Here is a 20,099-nt window from a genome sequence, read left to right as displayed (position 1 = left end):
CATATGGATGTACATAAGTATAAACAATTGACCAAGAAAGTTTCTTTAGGCTCACATTAGTTTTTTACAGCCTCCATACTAGGGCTGCAAACAAAAACAATATTATTATCGATTTTTTAGAAAAAGCTCCATAAATGTATGTTTTTGTTGCCAACTTTGACGTGAATTTTTTTTTTGCCGCTTTTACGGAAAACAGGTGCCCAGAATGTAAACAACCACATTCCACATTATAAATAAAAGACCTATCAAAGTAATCAATTTCGCGTATCTTTACACGCATATTTATTGTCTAGGGTGAGTCCGTTTCGATATCTCTTCGATAAAATATCGCGTGACTGAAAAAAATATACCGAAAATAATGTTCGATATTTCCACGTTTTTGATCGATATTTATGCAAGTGCTTACATCATAGCCAATTTTATGAATATTTTTGCGACTTCGTTTTTTTTTAAAGAATTGCAAAGATTTTTTAAATATATTTAAAAGCGTTAAAATTTGATAAATATCTAGCTAAATAGTTCACATCATTGCCGTATCATCAATGATGCGTCCGCATAGACTGTCCTCTTACGTAAATTCGCTTATAGAATGATGCGGCGGAAAAATGGAATGATGCAGAAAGAACGGAAATTTTAAACAATGCAGCACAGTCTAAACTGCTGCTGAAATGTGACATTTCAAATATATTTAAATATATGGCTCATATTATTACAACCTTATTATGTAGTTGTCTACGATTCCGAAAGCATTTGGAAAAATTATAATTTCTCAACTGCATTATCTGTGTAAATCTATAATTTCAACTTACCAACATGGGTTTGTGTAATCTAGATCCACTTCTACTAACTTATTAGAGTTCTCTTCTATTGTAATTAAAGGATTCGAGAATAAAATGCAAACGGATATCATTTACACCGATTTTAGAAAGGCTTTTGACTCAGTAAATCATCACCTCTTTCTTACGGTATAAACTTGATATTTTAGGGTTTCCTCATTGCCTTATTGAGTGGATCTCCTTATACCTTTCCAACAGAATACAGAATGTTTATTATAATAGTTTTGTATCTAAATGTGTCCAAGTCACTTCTGGTGTGCCCCAGGGCAGTCATTTGGGTCCGCTATTGTTCACTTTGTTCATAAATGATCTTCCTTCTGTTATTGAGCATTCCCGTGTACTTATGTACGCCGATGACGTTAAGCTTTGCCTGACATTTAATGATAGTCTTGCGCGCTCGCTGTTGCAATGTCACATTAATCGTCTTGAATCTTGGTGTAGAGTAAATATGTTACATCTCAATTGCAATAAATGTAAGTTTATGACCTTCTGTAGGGGTTCTTCCCAGATAAACAACTATGTTTTATATGATAGTCCTCTAGAGCGAATTGAGTTTGTGAATGACTTAGGAGTTCTGCTTGATGCAAAACTAAAATTTGATAAACAAATTCTGTCTGTTGTAAATAGGGCCAGGGATGTACTAGGATTTATAAAACGCTGGTCGAAAAAATTCAACGATCCCTACACTACTAAAACTTTGTACGTCTCACTGGTTCGTCCTATCCTTGAGTATGTATCTCTAGTCTGAAATCCCCAGTATAGGGTTTATCAAGATAGGATTGAGTCGGTACAGAAACAATTTTTGATATTTTCTCTTCTTAGTTTAAGTTGGACCAATAATATCAGATTACCACCTTATCGCAGTAGACTTTTGTTACTAAATCGTCCTTCCCTTTCTGACCGTAGAACTATGCAAGGTGCTGTTTTCATACAGAGACTAATTAATGGTGAAATAGACTCTTTGGAGCTGTTAAGTCAATTTAGTTTTGCGGTTCCGGTCATGATCACTAGGAATTTTCCTCCTCTTCTCATTTCACGTAAAACTACTAAATTTGCTTGCCATCTGTATTCCTTGTGTGAATTATAATAATCTCAATAACGTAGTTTGCTAAGGTAAATCTATTCCTCTGCTCAAAACATTATTAGCATATTTATCGAGTATTTAATTGTTTTTCATCTTATACATATATCCTAACATATTTTAAGTTAACTTAAATAGCTGTCCAGCGTCTTTTAATATTTTTTCGCGGTTTTCGATTAATGCATGCTGTTCACAAATTTATTTTGTTTTGTCGGCGTGTCAACAAGCCCGTGCTTGGTATCGCTGGTCACTTGATGGTACTGCCATTAGTACGTCAACTTCCAAAAAAATAAATAAATAAATCAATAATGAAAAAGTTACTATCGCACCTTCTGTCTTACTACCGCTACGCGCTATCCATAGGGTAGAAGGATATTATAACTTTATTCCGGCAGGAAATGTATGTAACAGGCATAGAGAGGCATCTCCGACCCTTTAAAGTATATATGTATATTCTTGATCAGCGTCAACAGCCGAGACGATCTAGCCACGACGATCGAGATCTAGACGATCTAGAATATAAGAGATTTACCAATTTTTTTTTCGACAGAATTTATGTTTGCCACGCTCACTTCTGCATCTGCATAGTGTGAAATTTTGGTATATATTATATAATAACTTTAGACGACTTCACGATTCCTGAAAATTTGGTTGCGATCAGATAAAAATTGTCGAAGTTATTAAAGAAATACTTTTGTATGGGAAAAACGCCTACTTACTAGTTGTCTTAGTTGCTGTGGCTGACAATCTGGTATATTTTGCACTACATATTATATCTTGAGTATAGCACCATATCAATATACCAAATAGACAATTCGTAATTTTATAGTATTTTGGTATATTTGGAGAATAATACCGCAATATGTTGCTTTTATTCAAAATGGGTAGCGGGTATCTCACAGTCATTTGTAGCTTTCTTACTTTTTTGATATAGATTCACAATAGAATTTATATTTTTGTTTTTTACTGTAATATATTTAATAATTCAATTTATTCTGGGAAGAATGTGAAGAATAATGGTCAGTCCACAATGATTAAACTGTTAATATTGATAAGAAGTACAGTTTTGGGGTGATCACAAATATTCCTGGTATCAATGGGTACTGTCACAAGTCACAAGGGGATTTTCCAACCGATTTTTCAATTTAGAAAAATAGGTTATCAAATAATTTATTTTTAGGACATTAATATTTCTTGTATATACTATTATATAAATTGATTTCAGTGCAGTGGAGATTGAGGCAACAATGGGTATAATAAGAACGGTAACTTTAATTACGCAGTTTACACTTCACATACATAGATGAATATTAGTTTAATATTAGCACTAAAGTTTTAAGGAATGAATCAAGAAAACCTTTATCTTTAGGTGTGTTGAACCGTTCAAATAAAGCGTCAATCATTTTATATAAATATAATAAATTACATAAAATTTTTATTATATCAATTTTGTTAATTCTAATTTACCGGTTGTTGGCTTTATTTTCATCTTAATTCTACCTCTATAAATTACTGCATATACACAATCGTTAAGAAAGTCTTAAACAAAAAATCAGCGAATGTTACAATATTACGATGACCTTCAGTCAACATCATTCATTAAATTATTTTTACCGCATCTCAGTCACAAATAGACATTGTTTTGCATTCTACATTGTTTTAATGTTTTGCAACGCAAATTTGATTACCAGAAATATATATATATATATATAATATATATATATATATATATATATATATATATATATATATATAAATTACTTCATATGTATCTATGGTTCAAGGATTAATACAGACTTTAGGCAAATCCCTTGATGATGATAGCTCAGATCTCACACGCACATCAGTTTTCATTTGTTCAGTATTATATTCCCGTTTATTTAGCCTTGATTTAGTTGAATAGCTATGTAAATGGTCGTCCTTTCTGTTTGATCCATGTTGACGTAATTCAAATAAATTTTCCCTATCATTCTGCACATTTTCCCTCTCGAATCCTCTTCGATAGTCACTGTAGCTTGAGCTGAAGCCACTGGGTCCAGTAGTACTTTTATGAATAGAATTGCGATCGCGAAAATTATTACCTCCGTTAAATGAATTTTTTTGTGTTGTAGTCATAGCTAAGCTACGAGAGTCGCTGCGGACATTTCGCTCCCTTTCTCTGTCATCGATTTGTTGTCGATTGAAATGACGATTAATTGACAATTGAGATTGATTAATGACATCGGTTGAGTGAACTATTGGACGCTTCGATGAGACTTCCTCTTCTTGTTTTTTTTCGTAATGGGAAAAGTCATCAAATATGGATGTTGTGTGCTTATATGAGTGTAATATTTGTAGAACTTCAATGCCCTTTGCGTTTTGCACCTCTTGTGTATCTCTTGAATATGTCACTGGCTTATTGTCATTATTTTCAAGACGAATGTGCCGCAGCTTTCCATTAGGCACATCCTTGACATATATCCATTTTACTTTAAACTTTCCCCTCCATTTGTCTTGAGACCAAACGCTGGATGTGGAATTATAATCTACCGATGTCATCATTTGAGCCATACCACAAAAGTGACCTGAGCTATTTACCGAAAAGAAAAGCAAAATATTACCGCCTTCTTTGTATCGTTCTTTAAAAGCGTCATCCAATCGCTTATTACCATGATCTGTAGAGCACCAGATCTCATACTTTATACTACGATGAATATCATCTTCAGAATATGATTTTATAACAAAAAAGCTAAAAAAAAAAAAATTTATAAATTATTTGTAGATTTATAAAAAAAAAATGTAATTACCGTGCAGTGGATGCTTTATCTAAATCAATTTCAGTTGGATTATAATTGTTTTTGTCCTTTAATTCATCCAATAATATTTGCGGATCAGCAACCACTTCTTCTATTATATTCGGCGTATTCGGCGCCGCAGCTCTTGGATTACTTTCATCATTATATTCATGCTTAATGTTTTTCTCAAAATCATGTCGATGATGACCAGTGAAGTTTCCCCTACGATCTGAATATCGATTATGAGTACTTGTAGCTACAATCCGTCGAATTGGCTGCGCTGATGCACCACTAGTCTGACGTGCATCGGTAGCTTGTTGTTGCTGAAGGGGTGCCCAATTTTTGCGAGATTGTCCTATTGTTGACGATTTTGTGCTACACACATTGATGTTGCTAGGTCCAACCTCAAAACGGTCATCTTTTTCAGATCGTCCGCCAACAGATTGTGTGGATTCTTCTTTAGTCGATGCAGAAAAATGAATATCCGAACTGGTTAATTCAATGGGTATCGGCGGGGATGGTAAAGGAGGTGGAGGATTACTGTCGGGCAAGTCCCACACATTAACATCTAAATTATGCTTGCCCGGTACCATTGGTGGCGGTGGCATACCCGGACCTTTTTTTTTATTGATGGAACTGGCAAATGTTGTCTGTATATGCAAAAAAGGAAAATAAAAATAATGAATATTTTGGAATAAAAAAAAAATATGCATACTTTTGAAGTAAGTTTAGCTGGCTGTGAAGCAATTGAAGCCCATGTCATCTTCTTCGGGACAGTGATGGCGGCGTGTGCCTTAACTTCATGGACAGATTCCCTGGTACGTGTGTCGAACTGACTGATTGATTGATCATCGCCATTTTCATTAATCTACATATACATATATATAAATATAAATAAGAGGCAGAGCGAAATTAATAATATGTATAAAAACTAGGCAGTTGACAAAGCCAAGCAGCGGCTTGTTTTGATTTTTAAAATGATTTATAAAAAAAAATTTGTTTTATGAAGTGGCTTTAGGAGCTATGTAAATCTAGAAATATGCTCATGCTTTGCCCGCTCCATATAAAGCTAAAAGCAGATTCAATTCCAATATTAACTTCAATTCGAATGTGACTTATACCAATTGGGATTTACAGACATGTGAAAGTTATCAATCTAACCAAAGCAATTAGCCAATCTGATTGATCTTCTATAATTCCTGGATTTGCTTTATGGACATAATTTCTGTATTAATAAAAAGGCCACTGTCATACGGAATAAAAAAATGTGCTCACAATAAATTTAACTTTATGAAATTTGTAAAATATATAAAGTAGTATCTTTTGGTCGATCCCTCTCCAATGAAGCCTTATTACTTAATCATACATTCAATTATCATACATTAATTATTAAACAAGCTAGAGTCGACGTGAATAGACTGGTTTCAATTATGCCATATTCTACCGAAAATACACCGCAAAAATACTAAAATACACTGAAAGCTATATTTAGTATATCGAAAGTTTCAAAATATACCATAGAATAAAAATAAAAAAAGGTTATTCTTATAGCTCTAGATAAGTACTTTAATGAGAGCTAAGAATGGTCTTGGAAAAAAACCCCTTCACTTATTTTTAAAATTGTTTTAGTTTGTTTTTTTTACTGTAAAGACGGTCGCACGAAACAAATTCCGTCAGATTGTCAGTCAAAAGCATCTAAAACCCGTTTGCTGTAGGCGTTTTTTTCGAAATACGAAAGTATTTATTAAATAAATTATACAATTTTTTTCTGATCGTTATCAAATATTCCTGAAATCTTGAATACTGTAATGATTGTATGTACTAAAAATTGATTTTTATAGGTTTCTGCGGGCGGAAATGGTAAGAATTTAAAGCAAACTTGACCTACAAGTGACCAACAAGTGTTGTCGAAAAATTATAGCTCTAGTGTTTGAGATCCAATGATTCATACGGACAGGATATATCGTCTGGGCTGTGGCACTGATCAAGATTATATATAATTTAAAGGGTTGGAGATGGCTTCTTTTGCCTGTTACATACATTTCCTGCGAGCTCAAAAGTTATAATACCCTTCTGTATTTATAAGAGTATCTAGTAAGTAATAGTGGAATTCAAGCGACAGTTTTTATGTAAAATTTCACTACCTTTTCTGCAAAAAAACGTCTTGAATTCCATGCATTTATTTGTTGATTTTCTCTCTTTGAATTATTAAAACTGCTTGGATTTCCATATTTCAGCTTTGTGTCTGCAAAGAAATAGGTATTTTATATTATTTTTCTTATTAATAATATTTAAGGTAATTACTAAATAAGCTCAAGGAGATAAAGTTAAGTTTTGGAATATTCACTGTAAAAATGAAAAAATATATATATTATATTGTGAACCCATTTGCAAGTATAAGAGCAAATCGTATATTTTCATCTAATAATGATGATGTTCACAATTTTAATTTCTATATTGGTTAATATTTTCTTAAACTCTTAACTGTATACTTGGAACCACACAATACAATCTATGCATCCGGTCTTCGCTGAAATTAAAATTCTAATTGTTAGATTGAAATCACACATACGTCACGAACTCGAATGAATTTTTACTTTAATCTCTAATATTGCATTACAGTAAAATCTTCTTTAGCAGATCAATATTAAACCGGCAAACCTCTTAGTAGCATTCTAAGCCGTTGTATAATTTTCCAAAACAATTTCGTATCTTTTCAGCGGATGCCCTTTTTGTTTTATTTTTCTTAAAATCATTTTATAAGTATGCGTAAAGCAATGAAAATCATTGATAAGTTTTAGGCATAAAAAACATTGCCAACATATAGTTTTTTCTATTATTTTTATTTTATTTAAATTTTTTTTTATTAATAATAGTAATAAGTGGTGTTCTCAGTCTTCTGACAACAACAACAAATAATAGTAAAAAAACTACTGTCTACTACTACTAATATCAAACTGATTTTCAAAAAAATGCACTCGTGAGAGACCCATACAACGAGTTTATTTTCGGGACAATCTTTTAGTAAATGGTTGTCAACATGCTTCCTCTAAACATGCTACACCAATATTCGCATTGCTTATGTACTTTTTAACCAGATTTTTAAAAATAATTTATTATTTATCTTTTCAATGATAAGACGTGCATCATTACATTTTTCACATTACATTAAATTACAAGGAAAGTGGGAAGACTTATTTCGAGCCTTCGATTTGATAAAATAATTTAATGGCATATTACACAAAAAAAATTTTGAAAAATAACAAAAAATCCTACCAATGTTTCTTTCAGTTTCTTAATTTCTTTTATCACGAATAGCCATTACAAACTAGGACTACTAGAACAAATATTGCTGCATAATTGACTTTTTTAATATAAATAAATTTGTACTAATAAATCAGAAAAAAATAGTAGCATCGGATATTTATGTCCCTTACAACACGCATTCAAAGTTCAAATTCTAAAACAGATTTTAATAAAATCGCAGAATATTGACTTTCCGTATTCGCAGTAACTTTTCATGAATATAAATCATTTTTTCAGATAATGTATGTGCATTTTTAGATCTTGATTATATTTTTATGTATTTTGTATTATTTGTATATATATGTATATTAAAAATGAAAAGCTAGAAAAGTGCGATAAGATAATAATACGAAGAAAAGAAATAGACAAGGTGGTAGGATCAAAATTATTATATTGTGAGCTAAGAGCGGAAAGGGTTATGTATGGCATAATTTTCACTACAATGCCGAAGGGAAATGAGTAAGAAATTTCTAGTGTTTCTAATAGGAAACCTGAAACTAGTTTGGCTAATCAATTAATAGGAATCGATTTCACAATTAATTAACATTGCTTCAAGCATGGTTCTACGATCGAAGATTGACAATAAGTGTCTACTACGATAAGGCGGAATTGGAATCTCAGTTCAGAGCACGAAGGGCTGGCGAAGAGCAACATTGTTTTTGGATGAATTCTAATCTATCTTGATTAACCTTATATTTGGGACTCCAAATACAAGACCCAAGGTTATTTTTAAGTATATTGATACAGTACCACATTCGAAATATACCAGATTGTCAGCCAAAGCAAAGTGGGCGTATTCCCTATACAAAAGATTTTCTTTAATAACTTCTACATTTTTTTATCAGATCGCAACTAAACTTTAAGAAATCATAAAGACTGTAGTTATTATCGTATGTAGCAAGATCATCAAAAATTTTGATCTGCGTGCAAACATAACAAAACCTGTCGAAATTATAGCTATCTCTTATGGTCTCTGAAATCTAGATGTTCATACGGACAGACGGACATGGCTAGATCCTCTCGGTTGTTGACGCTGATCAAGAATATATATACTTTATATTTCCCCATGGATAGCAGGTATACAAATAGAAGTAAACAAATATTGTAATTGTATGTTATTTATTTTTTAGCAACAAATAGATTATGTAAAGACTTTAAAAAAGTTTCACCAAAATGCCAAAGCACAAATGCTGTAACTTTATCAGACCCTGAGGGAAAAGTAGGATTTGTACTATTTAAAATATTTAATATTGAAGTATTGGAAATTATGAGTTCCAGAAAACAATTTGAGCCATTTATCTTATAAGGATACGGCAATACCAATTTAACGTTTTGAGGTGTATAAGTTGTTCGATATCAGCAAACAATTCAGATATGGACTGACTTGTATCAGCTGTATTTCCATCAAAAAACATGGTTGTTGGAAGTGTTGACGAACCACGCATTTATTGACAAAGTTAAAAGATCTCGGATCTCGACGAATTTGCCGCTCACAACTCACAAGATATTTATTGTGGACAATAAAATTAGATCGCGGAACGGTGACCTTGATGAGACTGAACTTGCCACTGTTGTAGGAAAATCCATCAACACTTTCAATGTAGGATGATAGGGATCTTCAGGAGAGGTCAAGCGTACTTTTCGATTATTGGGGGACATTTAAAAGATGCAGACCGGTGCAACATGAATGTTTTTATAACAAAGAATTAAAGAATATTTATGAAAGCAGCGTTGGAGGATTATTAAATATACATAAATGTTTAATTATGTTAGTATGAGTTGCGGCTGTGTGGAAAAGTAACAAGTAAGAAAGCTACAGTCGAGTGTACTCGATTGCGAGATACCCGCTACCCATTTTGAATAATTGAAATATATTTTGCGGTTTTTTTTCTCAAAATATACCAAATATACTACAAAAATACTAAAAATTGTAACAAATGGTATATTTGGTATATCGATATAGTACCGCATTCAAAATATACCATAGACGGCACAATATACCAGATTATTAGCCAAAGCAACTAAGACCCCTAGTAAGTTTTTGCCCATACAAAAGTATTTCTTTAATAACTTCGACAATTTTTGTCTGATCGCAACCAAATTTTCCGGAATCATAGCTACTGTAGTTATTATTGTATATACCAAAACTCTAGCTTTAAAATTACGCTTGCTATTCGATTTTTTTGATTTGCGGAAGTGGAAGTGGGCGGGGGGTGATCTGCGTGCAAACATAACAAATGCTGTCGAAAAAAAATTATAGCTCTATCTCTTATAGTCTCTGACATTCAGTGTTTCATACGGACGGACGGACAGACACAGAGACGGACATGGCTAGATCGTCTCGGCTGTTGACGCTGATCAAGAATATATATACTTTATATGGTCGGAGATGCCTCCTTCTACCTGTTACATACATTTCCTGCCGGCACAAAGTTATAATACCCTTTTACCCTATGGGTAGGGGGTATAAAAAGTATGATCTTTTCAACTGGTGTCTAGTGGTATCGCCCTTTTACCCTATGGGTAGGGGGTATAAAAAGTATGATCTTTTCAACTGGTGTCTAGTGGTATCGCTCTTGTTTTTCGTGAATATTCGGTATATACACACTCGGTTTTAAGCCAATTCAAGATTTCGCATATTAATGGTATTAATAAAGAAACCTTAATATTTAATTTGAATATAAAATTAATAACCTTATTCAAATATTTGTTATTTGAACAAACTTTTGTCAAAGTTGTATATGTTACCACGATAGACCAGAGTTTAACAGAAGTGTTATTTTATAATATACAAATGTAATCCAAACATGCCATGACGAAACAAATGAAAATATCATTTAGATTCAGAAAATCAACAATTGAAATTAATTTTTTGGAAATTGTTTAAAATATTAATTTTCTGGTAGGAAGGACAATGGGAGAGCCACTTACTGATTCTAAAGAAGTAAAAATTGGTATTATTGGCGAATCTGGTCTAGATACTCCTTTGGCATTAAATGATAGAAAAGAATGTGCTGTATGTACACCATTTGGAAAGCCTTCAGACATTATTATTGAGGGAGATATTGAAAATGTCAAATGTGCACTGCTTTCAAGAAGTGGTCGTCTTCACGATATAATGCCATCTAACGTTAATTATAGGGCTAATATTTGGGCTATGCGTAAGTTGGGATGTACTCATATCTTGGCAACGAACACTGTTAGTTCGCTACGTGATTATATTCATCAAGGCGATGTTGTAGTTCCACATGATATTATTGATAATACTACAAAACGGGAACAAACATTTTATGATGGTGCTGTGGGTAGCCCTTTTGGTGTTTGTCATTTGCCAATGTACCCTGTATTCTGTGAACGAACAAGAAATCAGCTAGTAAGAGCGGCAAATCTGCTGGAGATTGCGACACATTCAAAGGGAACCGTAATCACTTTAGAAGGACCGCGTTATTCTACAATTGCTGAAAACAATTTATTTAGAAGCTGGGGGGCTGATCTTCTTAGCATGACGTTATGTCCCGAAGCTGCACTAGCTAAGGAAGCAGGAATTCTATATGCATCTTTCTGTTTTGTAACTAACAAAGAATGCTGGTGTGTTAACCAGCAAGTAGCAAATACTCATGAAATAATATATGCATTTAAGAAGAAGTTAGACAAAATTCAAAATATTCTAATTAATACTATTAAAGGCATTTCCCAAGAGAACTGGTCAGAGGAGATATTAAAAGCAAAGGTCAGTTAATTGTAATTTTGAGGAAACTTTTATTTATTATTGTATACTTATTACAGATGTTAGTTTGTAGTAACTTTTCAAATCGAAATCAGTAAAATAATATTACAACTTAATAAATACAGCAATAAAGGCTATTCTCAATTTGATCAACAATTTATTGCTGGAGATTTTTTTTATATATTCATTTGTGCCAAAAATGATTGATGGCAACGAAGCAGCCGTTTGCAAAAATATATCAGCTACTTAATTATGTAATCAAATCGAGCTGAGTTAAATTTAATTGATTAAAAATTCTAATAGTAAGAATACTGTCTATCTTTGAAATGAAAAATATGTAGCAATATAACTGAATTCAATACATTTGCTTCAAAAATTTATCATTCGGAACTCGGATACAAAAAAGTGGACTCCGTAAATGAAAATCGGCTTGAAACTACTGTCTACGTCTCTGGATGAAAGTGATTTAATTGGTGATTTATTAAATTGCTAATTTTAATAACCAAAAAAAAAATAAAGCATGTATTATAGTTTTTCACAAATTAAACAAGAAATTACATAAAAAATTGTCTATTTATTGTTGAAAAAAAGTGTCTGTGGCTCCTTGAAATAAAATTCGAGTTGAACTGATTTCTGTGGCATCGCTGTATTGTTGTTATTATAATATTAAAATATAAAAATGTCAAAAATAATGTTATATTTTAGCCAACACCACTGACAAAATTCAAAAGATTCCAAAATCAAAAAGAAAGTAGACATCCTGAAGTGAAATATTAGTATAAGTGTTTTCTGTGATATTTCTCACTTTTTCACGAGAACTTTATTTGTGCTCTTTCTCGATTTAGAAGCCGCGACTAATAATACTTAATTCGAGCTCACATTTCATTCAATTCTTCGAGTTGCCTTGCTTAAACCTAAATTATTTCAGTCTTACTTACCATTATTGTGAGATGTTTTACGTCCTTTTCCTGTGTGGCTTAATGATGTAATATTATTTTCTTTCACATTGAATGGCGGAAATTGGAATTGCATTGAGCTTTGATTACCTGATTTAATGCGAAATAGATTTAATTAAATAATTTATATTATTTATTTTAATAGAAAATACCAGAGTTATCATCATTGGCTGGAGAAGATAAGTTTTCATACGATGCCTCATCAACTTGTTGGCTCCATGGTATAGTGCGCTCTCCAACAGATTTTACTACTTCCGTTTATATATTAATAAATAATAATAATGGAGAAAATAAAACAGTATTAAATACCACTAAAATAATAGAATAGACCATTAGAATACCAAAGCTCTGATATTCACTTATATTTAGTTGACTACAATTTTAAAAGCAACACAATTTTGTATAACGACATAAGACTTGGCCTGAAGCTTTTGATCTAAATAACTTCGGATATGAGAAGAAAATCTTTTATATTTCTAAATGATCCTTAATTATTGTTGACAAATTTGTATACTTTTACTTTATAGTGTTACCCTGACCCTTTAAATGATTCTTGGAATCTGGAGAGATGTTGGAATAGTTAGCATTGTCCTTAAATAGAAAAATAGCTTATGATAAAACAAAAAACCAATATTTTTTTTACACCAAAAGCTTTTCAGGTTATGTGTAATTAGTTATTAATAGTTTCAACAATAAAACTTCAAACTTTGGTTCCAGTATCCTAGGAGTAACCTTTATGCTAAAACTTTTGACATTAAGACGGGGAAAATTGGTTCATATAGAACTGATTAATAAAAATCCTCACTTTTACAGGCTTACGGTTTAATGGCATAAGTTGACTGTTATATGAAAAACTTTTACAGTTGCACTTTAATACTACACTAAACCGCAGTATAAACTTAGTCACATTCAGTTAAATTTATTTATTTGCAACTTGAAGCTATAGTCCTAGAAGGTTTACACAACAAATTAAGAGTTAAGTCAGACTCGGAAGATTATATAAAATATTTGAGACCAGCCTTCAATAGTTAATATGTGATGATTATGCAATTTTTTAAACTATTTTAATAGTCTGCCTGTAAAATCTATTTTGTGGTTTATGAAAACTTTTATTTTTCAGAAAAGGGTTCGGCAATAACACCAGCTATCCAGTTGGTGCAATCTAGAAGAGTTAAATCGTATGTAAGAAGAAATATTCCTACTACCTTTTAAATATTGTGAGACCACATGTATTGTTTTATGCTTAATTTTATGCAATTTATACGTATTTATTAATTACGGTAATGTAAAGATATATCATCATACACACACACAAATACATATGCACATTTATCCAAGAGATTTTGAAAAATAAAGACATTGAATATTTATGAGTATACCTGCAGTTCCTGATAATTTCTGAAAGAAAAAGATGCAATTGTTAAATTAGCACAGTAAAAATATCAATAATTGTGAGTACACCTATCATGTAATTACATATAAATGCATGTATGTATAAATATTTAATTATTAAATTGTTTAATACACATTACTTCAATAAATTTTTGAGTTGATTAAGTTATATTGACAAAAACATTCACGTATATACATATACATATGTTATGTACATGCACATATTCTACAAATATACATACATATGTAAGAATATCTGTAAATATGTACATACACATATGTATGTATACCAAAATGCCATTACCTGATCCACGCCTGACATTTGCTGCCGAATTCAGCTTTCTTTGTGTGCTAAAAACAGTAAAATACATATAAAATCACAATCGCTAAGCTAGAATTAATTATCTCACCAAAAAAATAATTAATTAATGAACAGGTTAAGTATTGCAATTGAAAGTGTTTTAATAAATTAAAATACGCGTTTTTGACATGTAGAACTGCACACTACACTTAAATGTGTAAATTACACAGACCCATACAATTTGATATAGCATTTGTCCTATGCGAAGCCATCATTTTTTTAAACGCCGTTGGTTTATCGAAAGAGGGTTGCCACCCATGCATATAAAATCCATTTTTAAACTTATGAACAATTTAACATATGCGTTATATACATATGTGTACATATTTATATATTAATTTACATAAAGCGGTGTTCCCAGATGCGTTAAATCGTATTTGTTTATTTCAATTGTTTGCACGCCCACCTCCGTTCCAGCAAATGGACAAAAATCGAATACCAAGCGTAGAGCGATGATTTATGGTACATACAATAATACCTATAGAATTTTAAATTTCTAAAAATTTGAGAATAGATAAAAGTTTACGAAGTTACATATTTAAAAAAATCTACCACAATGGGGTATTGCTTGTTTAGGCTGACAATCTGGTATATTTTGCACTCAATGATATACATGTTGTATGTATTCTGAATATAGTGCTATATACCCTATACAGCCTTTAGTATACTTTTAGTATTATTGCGATATATGAGCGGTAGCGGGTATTTCAATGTCGAGCACCCTCAACTGTAGCTTCTTTGTTTTTATAAGAAGTTGAGCGGAAAAACATTTGTTCAGGGGCACAAAAGTAAAAAAACTCATGCAGAAAAAAGACAACGAAAATTAGAAATTTGATTCCATTCAATAAGTATACATTTTATATTTAATTTATTATTCATTAATTTGCCTTACTTACTTGTATCGGCTATTTTCTTAAAACATATTTTTTTCCTCTGCCGATTTCATTTTATTTTTATTCTATTCTTTCTATTTGCTTTTTTTGAAACAAACGCTAAACAAATTTGAAAACCTTTAAATCACCAAAATTTGTAACTACAATAATGTGTGTGGCGGCCAGTCTAATGGATTATTTAAAATTCTAATTAAAGTTAATTTTTATTTTTATGACTGAGAAACTTGCTTACGTAGTGCATCTGCGTAAAGACGACTTGTGCATCATCTTGCCTGACATTGTTGAATCGACGTCTAAAGTGAAGAAAATATTCTAAAGTAGCAAAGTCGAAAGTTAGACCGTAGTACGCGAAGATACTTGTTAATGTTCATCCAGCAGATTCCTATTTTAGATCGTCTCGAAGCGGTATATTCCTAATGAATAGTTTCATCAGAAGACTATTGTCAATCTGTGGTGTCAAAAGGAAGTTCAAGGCTTGTGGTCTAGTCGTTTTGAAGTAAGATGGAATCGGATCCTTCCCATCTTGGTGATTCCTTTGAAGTTTTGAAACGACGGTCTTTGTCGATTAAAAACGCTTAGCGAAAGTTCTTAAGTTAAAACGAACGTACTCAGAATTTATAAATGAATACAGGGGGACGGGCTACGTATCCGAGGTGTCTACGACCCCACAGCAAATCTACAAAGCTTGGGTTCGTAAGTAATGCTTCGTGTTGTACTTCGTCACATAAGGCGTTGAATGACATTCTTATAGTAGGACCGACCACTCAAGGATAGCTGTCTAACGGATCATTCTCTACGTGACATCTCGGATGTTTGATCAGCTTTGCACTTTTGATATTAGAAGCAAATATACTGCTTCAAGAGCTCTGACTTCAAAGGTGTAATGGGACGAATGTATTATTCGCAGTTTTGATACATCGTGGCAGCAATTGAAGCAAAGCTTACTTTTCCGATGGCACACATTCTTCAGGAGGCAGTGTAATTTCCGAAATTTGACTTGGGAATCGTTTACCTTGCAGAGCTCTGCCATCGAATTCGAGGGCTGGTAACATCAGTGGAGTAGATATTGATATTCGTCTTTGTTATTGCGGGTTGATGTCGACTTGTTCATACTCATATTTTTTTATGATGCTAAGTTTCTTCTGTTCGTCAATGCGACGGACTTTTTTGGAGCAAGTTACCCGTGTAGATCTAGGGAAATGCATCGAGGCCAAGGAAAGCTCAGTTTTTGACGTCGCATCAAGAGCCAATGAGATTTCGCCACCGACGGATCCTTACTTCTGAGGTCTGCGGGAGGTAGATGTAAAGGCTGCAAAGCAGCTACTTCAACGGACGGTGGGCACCGCTCACTGCCGAGCAATTGCAAACAAATGGGTGCTCATCAGCTATGATCCAAATAGCCCTTCGTTAGTGCACCATAAGTTAGAATAAGAAAAATGGATTGCATTGTTAGAATAAGGGAAAAGTGAGACCGTAATAATGCAATAGTTTTATGTTCGAAGCGATTTTGCCTTGCATCGACATCTTAATTAAGTTACGATTAATAATAATAATAATGATAATGATAATAATAATAATAATAATAATAATAATAATAATAATAATAATAATAATAATAATAATAATAATAATAATAATAATAATAATAATAATAATAATAATAATAATAATAATAATAATAATAATAATAATAATAATAATAATAATAATTAATTTTTTTTTGAGGTAGGGCAGAAAATGTCTACACACCACCATAGCGACGTCTCAAACTATGGCTGTGCGGGGATAGCATATGCATGCTGACCCGCTAAAAACTCCCCTTTCTCTGTTTCAGGGCGGAATTTCCCAGCCCGGAACCGCATTGAATGCGCATAACTTCAGGCTGGGCGCTCTGGTGTTCTTAGCTCATCGTTTCACCTGCGTCCAGGCGCCTCTTTTTGCGTCGGAGGATTCTCTCGACGTGTCTTGTTATTAGTTTCCAGTTTTGCTCGTTACTTACGAGCAGTTTGGCAACGTTTTGTGGCCTCCAGGTTCCATCGATCTGCGATTCAAGCAGCTCTCTTTCTGTTTGCCACTGAGTGCATGAGAAAAAAGTATGTTCTGCGTCATCTATATCGGCATCGCCATACACGCAGCTTGGCTGTTGGCGTAGTCCTCTTTGGTGCAGGTACTTTCCGAAGTATCCGTGCCCAGAAAGCAGCTGTGTCAAATAGTAGTTTACTTCACCGAAGTCACGGTTGCTCCATATTTTTACGTCAGGTATTTGTTTGGCAGTCCACCTACCGGTTGCTTCGTTTGTCCAGCGATCTTGCCACTGTTGCATAGTTTCCTCTCTGGGGTTGGTGTCAGGTTCTTGGTTATTTTGGCGCTTTAGCCAGGTGCGCCGTCGCTCTCTGGCCTTCAGATCTATGGGGATTTCGCTGCTAATCACCAAGACTGCTGCTGTCGACACTGTCCGGTATGCGGACGTTACTCTAAGTGCCGCCGTCCTCTGGACGGCCAACAGTGTTTTGCATTTTTGTTGTATGGTCAGGGTGTCTGCCCATGCTTCAGAGCCGTAAAGCAGTATTGAGTTTACTGTTGACATCAGCAGTTTACGCTTGCCCTCAGCTGGGCCACCAACGTTTGCCATCAGCTTACTGAGTGATGCCACTGCCCTTGACGCTTTTTCCACTGTGTGGTTTATTTGGGTCCAGAAAGTCATTCTTGGGTCGATACGGATGCCTAAGTAGTTGAGTGATAATTTTGTTTTTATTATGTCGTCGCTCACGTGCATGTTCACTTCGAGAGGGATGTGCCGTTTTGTTAAAATTATTAGTTCTGTGGCGAGCTTTAGACCGTGGGTTTCGAACCAAGCCATTGCTCGCATCATGTCGCGTGCCTTAATGATGGGGGCGATGTCGTCGGCGAACCCGACCAGGTTGCAGCCGTCTGGCATTTCTATTGAAAAGATGCTGTCATAGCTAGCGTTCCACAGGTCCGGGCCGAGGATAGAGCCCTGTGCTGCACCCGAAGTGACGGTCTTTCGCCTGGTCCCACTTTGCGTCTGGTATATCAGCTCTCGTTTGCATAGGTAGCTGCGGACCATGCGCATCAGGTAGGCTGGTGCTCCGAAGCGTTTTTCTAACGCGTCGATGACGTCAGTCCATCGCAGACTGTTGAAGGCGTTTCTAACGTCAAGAGCGGCCACGAGCACTATTTTTTTGGAGTAGGCGTTTCCTCTCTGTGCATCGCTTACCGCTTCTATGACGCACTGCAGCGCTCCAGCTGTCGATCTACCTGGTCGAAAGCCATGTTGTCTATTTGATAGGCCACCTGCCCTTTCTATGGCTGTAGATAGCCGAGGTTTTAATAATCTTTCTAGCAGTTTCCCCGCTGTGTCAAACATGCATAGCGGGCGATATGCACTTGGTGTAGCTGGGTCTCCTTTCCCTTTGTCTATTAGCATTAGGTGCTGTCGCTTCCACACCTCTGGAAAAATTCCTTCCATCAAGCAAGCATTATACATGTTTAGCAGGATTTTCGGGCGTGCGTCTGTTATGGCTTTTAGTGCTTCGGATGGAATCCCATCGGGTCCGGGTGCTTTGATGTTTTTCAAAGACTTTGCTGCCGATCTGAGTTTTTTCTCTGTAAAGAAAGGAGGCTCTTCGAGGGCGGGCGTCTCTGGGTCGGTGCGTCGTTCGTGCTGTGGGAAGAGCGTGTTGACTATATTGGCCATGACGTTTTCGTTGAGTTCCGGAGTCGGCCATTGCGCTCCTAACTTGCGCGTTACGATTTTGTAGCCAAGACCCCATGGGTTGGTATTTATGTCGTTTCATAGCTCTTTCCATTTGCTCTTTTTGCTGTGGACAATGGCAAGTTTAAGGCGCTTTCTAGCTTCTTTGTGCTCCTCGCTTTCCGCCGTAGAACTGCTTCGAGATCTGGCTCTAGTCATTTTCCTTCTCGCGCGTAGGCAGGCTTTTCGGAGCTCCGCGATCTGCTCGTTCCACCAGTAGGCAGCTTTCCTTTTAAGGAAGCTCGTCGTTTTGGGCATCGCTGCGGCGCAAGAATGCTCTATGGCGCGCATGGTGTGGCGTACTATGCTTCTTGCATCCCTAGGGTCTACGGCTGTTTCCATACTTGCGTCGAGTACTTCGATGAGTTTCTCGGTGTCCAGTTTTTTCGCGATCCACCTTCGGGTGATTTTCTTATCATGGTCGGGCCGACGTCTATGGTTTGAGTTTATGGAGAAGCAGATATACTGGTGGTCACTGCCCGTGTAGTCCTCCAAGACACCCCACTCCTGTAGTTTACTCGCTGCTCTTTCTGTCTGGGATTGTACCCTCGCATCTTGGTCTGCAAAAAGTGGGTGTGGACTTCATTTGCGACCACTAGCCCGAGCCTGGCAGCCATGTCAAGTACCCGTCTGCCCCGGGGGCTTGTTGTCGGCATGCCCCACTCGATGGCTCTAGAGTTGAAATCACCCGCGATGATCAAGTCTCCGCCAAACTGTTGTGCTTGGTCTTCTATTGCGTCTAGCTTCGTCTTAAATTCATTTATACTGTCACTAGGCATAAGTTAGCAGCTCATGATTGTACAGATTTTAGTTTGTGCCCATACGAAGCCTTGTCCGGCACCACTTCTTATGACGGTGAAGTTGTTTATGTTTGGCAGCCAGATGGCTGCCGTCCCGGTGTTGTCAGTTAGGAATGTACCATTGTTGGGAATCTTGTACTGCTCACTGATGATGACAACATCAACCGCCTTCCCTAGCACGAGCTGAGAGAGAAGCGA

The 20,099-nt window shown here is 34.9% G+C and overlaps 2 protein-coding genes across 5 annotated transcripts; one reads left to right on the top strand and one right to left on the bottom strand.

The window, feature by feature from the left end:
- Positions 1-3,661: 3,661 nt before the first annotated feature.
- On the bottom strand, positions 3,662-14,614 carry LOC132787595 (YTH domain-containing family protein). Of its 4 annotated transcripts, none has more exons than XM_060794744.1 (10): positions 14,483-14,614; positions 14,377-14,423; positions 14,060-14,078; positions 12,833-12,931; positions 12,663-12,770; positions 7,177-7,221; positions 6,836-6,936; positions 5,407-5,559; positions 4,704-5,341; positions 3,662-4,645 (listed from the first exon to the last, which is right to left on the bottom strand). In XM_060794744.1, the coding sequence occupies exons 2-10, from the start codon at positions 14,392-14,394 to the stop codon at positions 3,697-3,699; spliced, it is 2,130 nt and encodes a 709-aa protein (XP_060650727.1). In that variant the 5' UTR covers positions 14,395-14,423; positions 14,483-14,614; the 3' UTR covers positions 3,662-3,696. The 4 variants fall into 4 exon arrangements, with proteins under 4 accessions (XP_060650727.1, XP_060650728.1, XP_060650730.1 ...); XM_060794745.1 differs by having other exon boundaries at positions 12,833-12,928; positions 14,483-14,613; XM_060794747.1 differs by lacking the exon at positions 7,177-7,221 and having other exon boundaries at positions 14,483-14,613.
- LOC132787596 (purine nucleoside phosphorylase) lies at positions 10,805-12,354 on the top strand. The gene is made up of 2 exons (XM_060794749.1): positions 10,805-11,727; positions 11,784-12,354. The coding sequence occupies exons 1-2, from the start codon at positions 10,912-10,914 to the stop codon at positions 11,820-11,822; spliced, it is 855 nt and encodes a 284-aa protein (XP_060650732.1). The 5' UTR covers positions 10,805-10,911; the 3' UTR covers positions 11,823-12,354.
- Positions 14,615-20,099: the final 5,485 nt, after the last annotated feature.

The sequence above is a fragment of the Drosophila nasuta genome, chromosome 2R, assembly GCF_023558535.2.
Source record: "Drosophila nasuta strain 15112-1781.00 chromosome 2R, ASM2355853v1, whole genome shotgun sequence".
Lineage (NCBI taxonomy): Eukaryota > Metazoa > Arthropoda > Insecta > Diptera > Drosophilidae > Drosophila > Drosophila nasuta.
The sequence above is the reverse complement of the archived record's forward strand: the minus strand, read 5'-3'. Positions and strand labels throughout refer to the sequence as shown.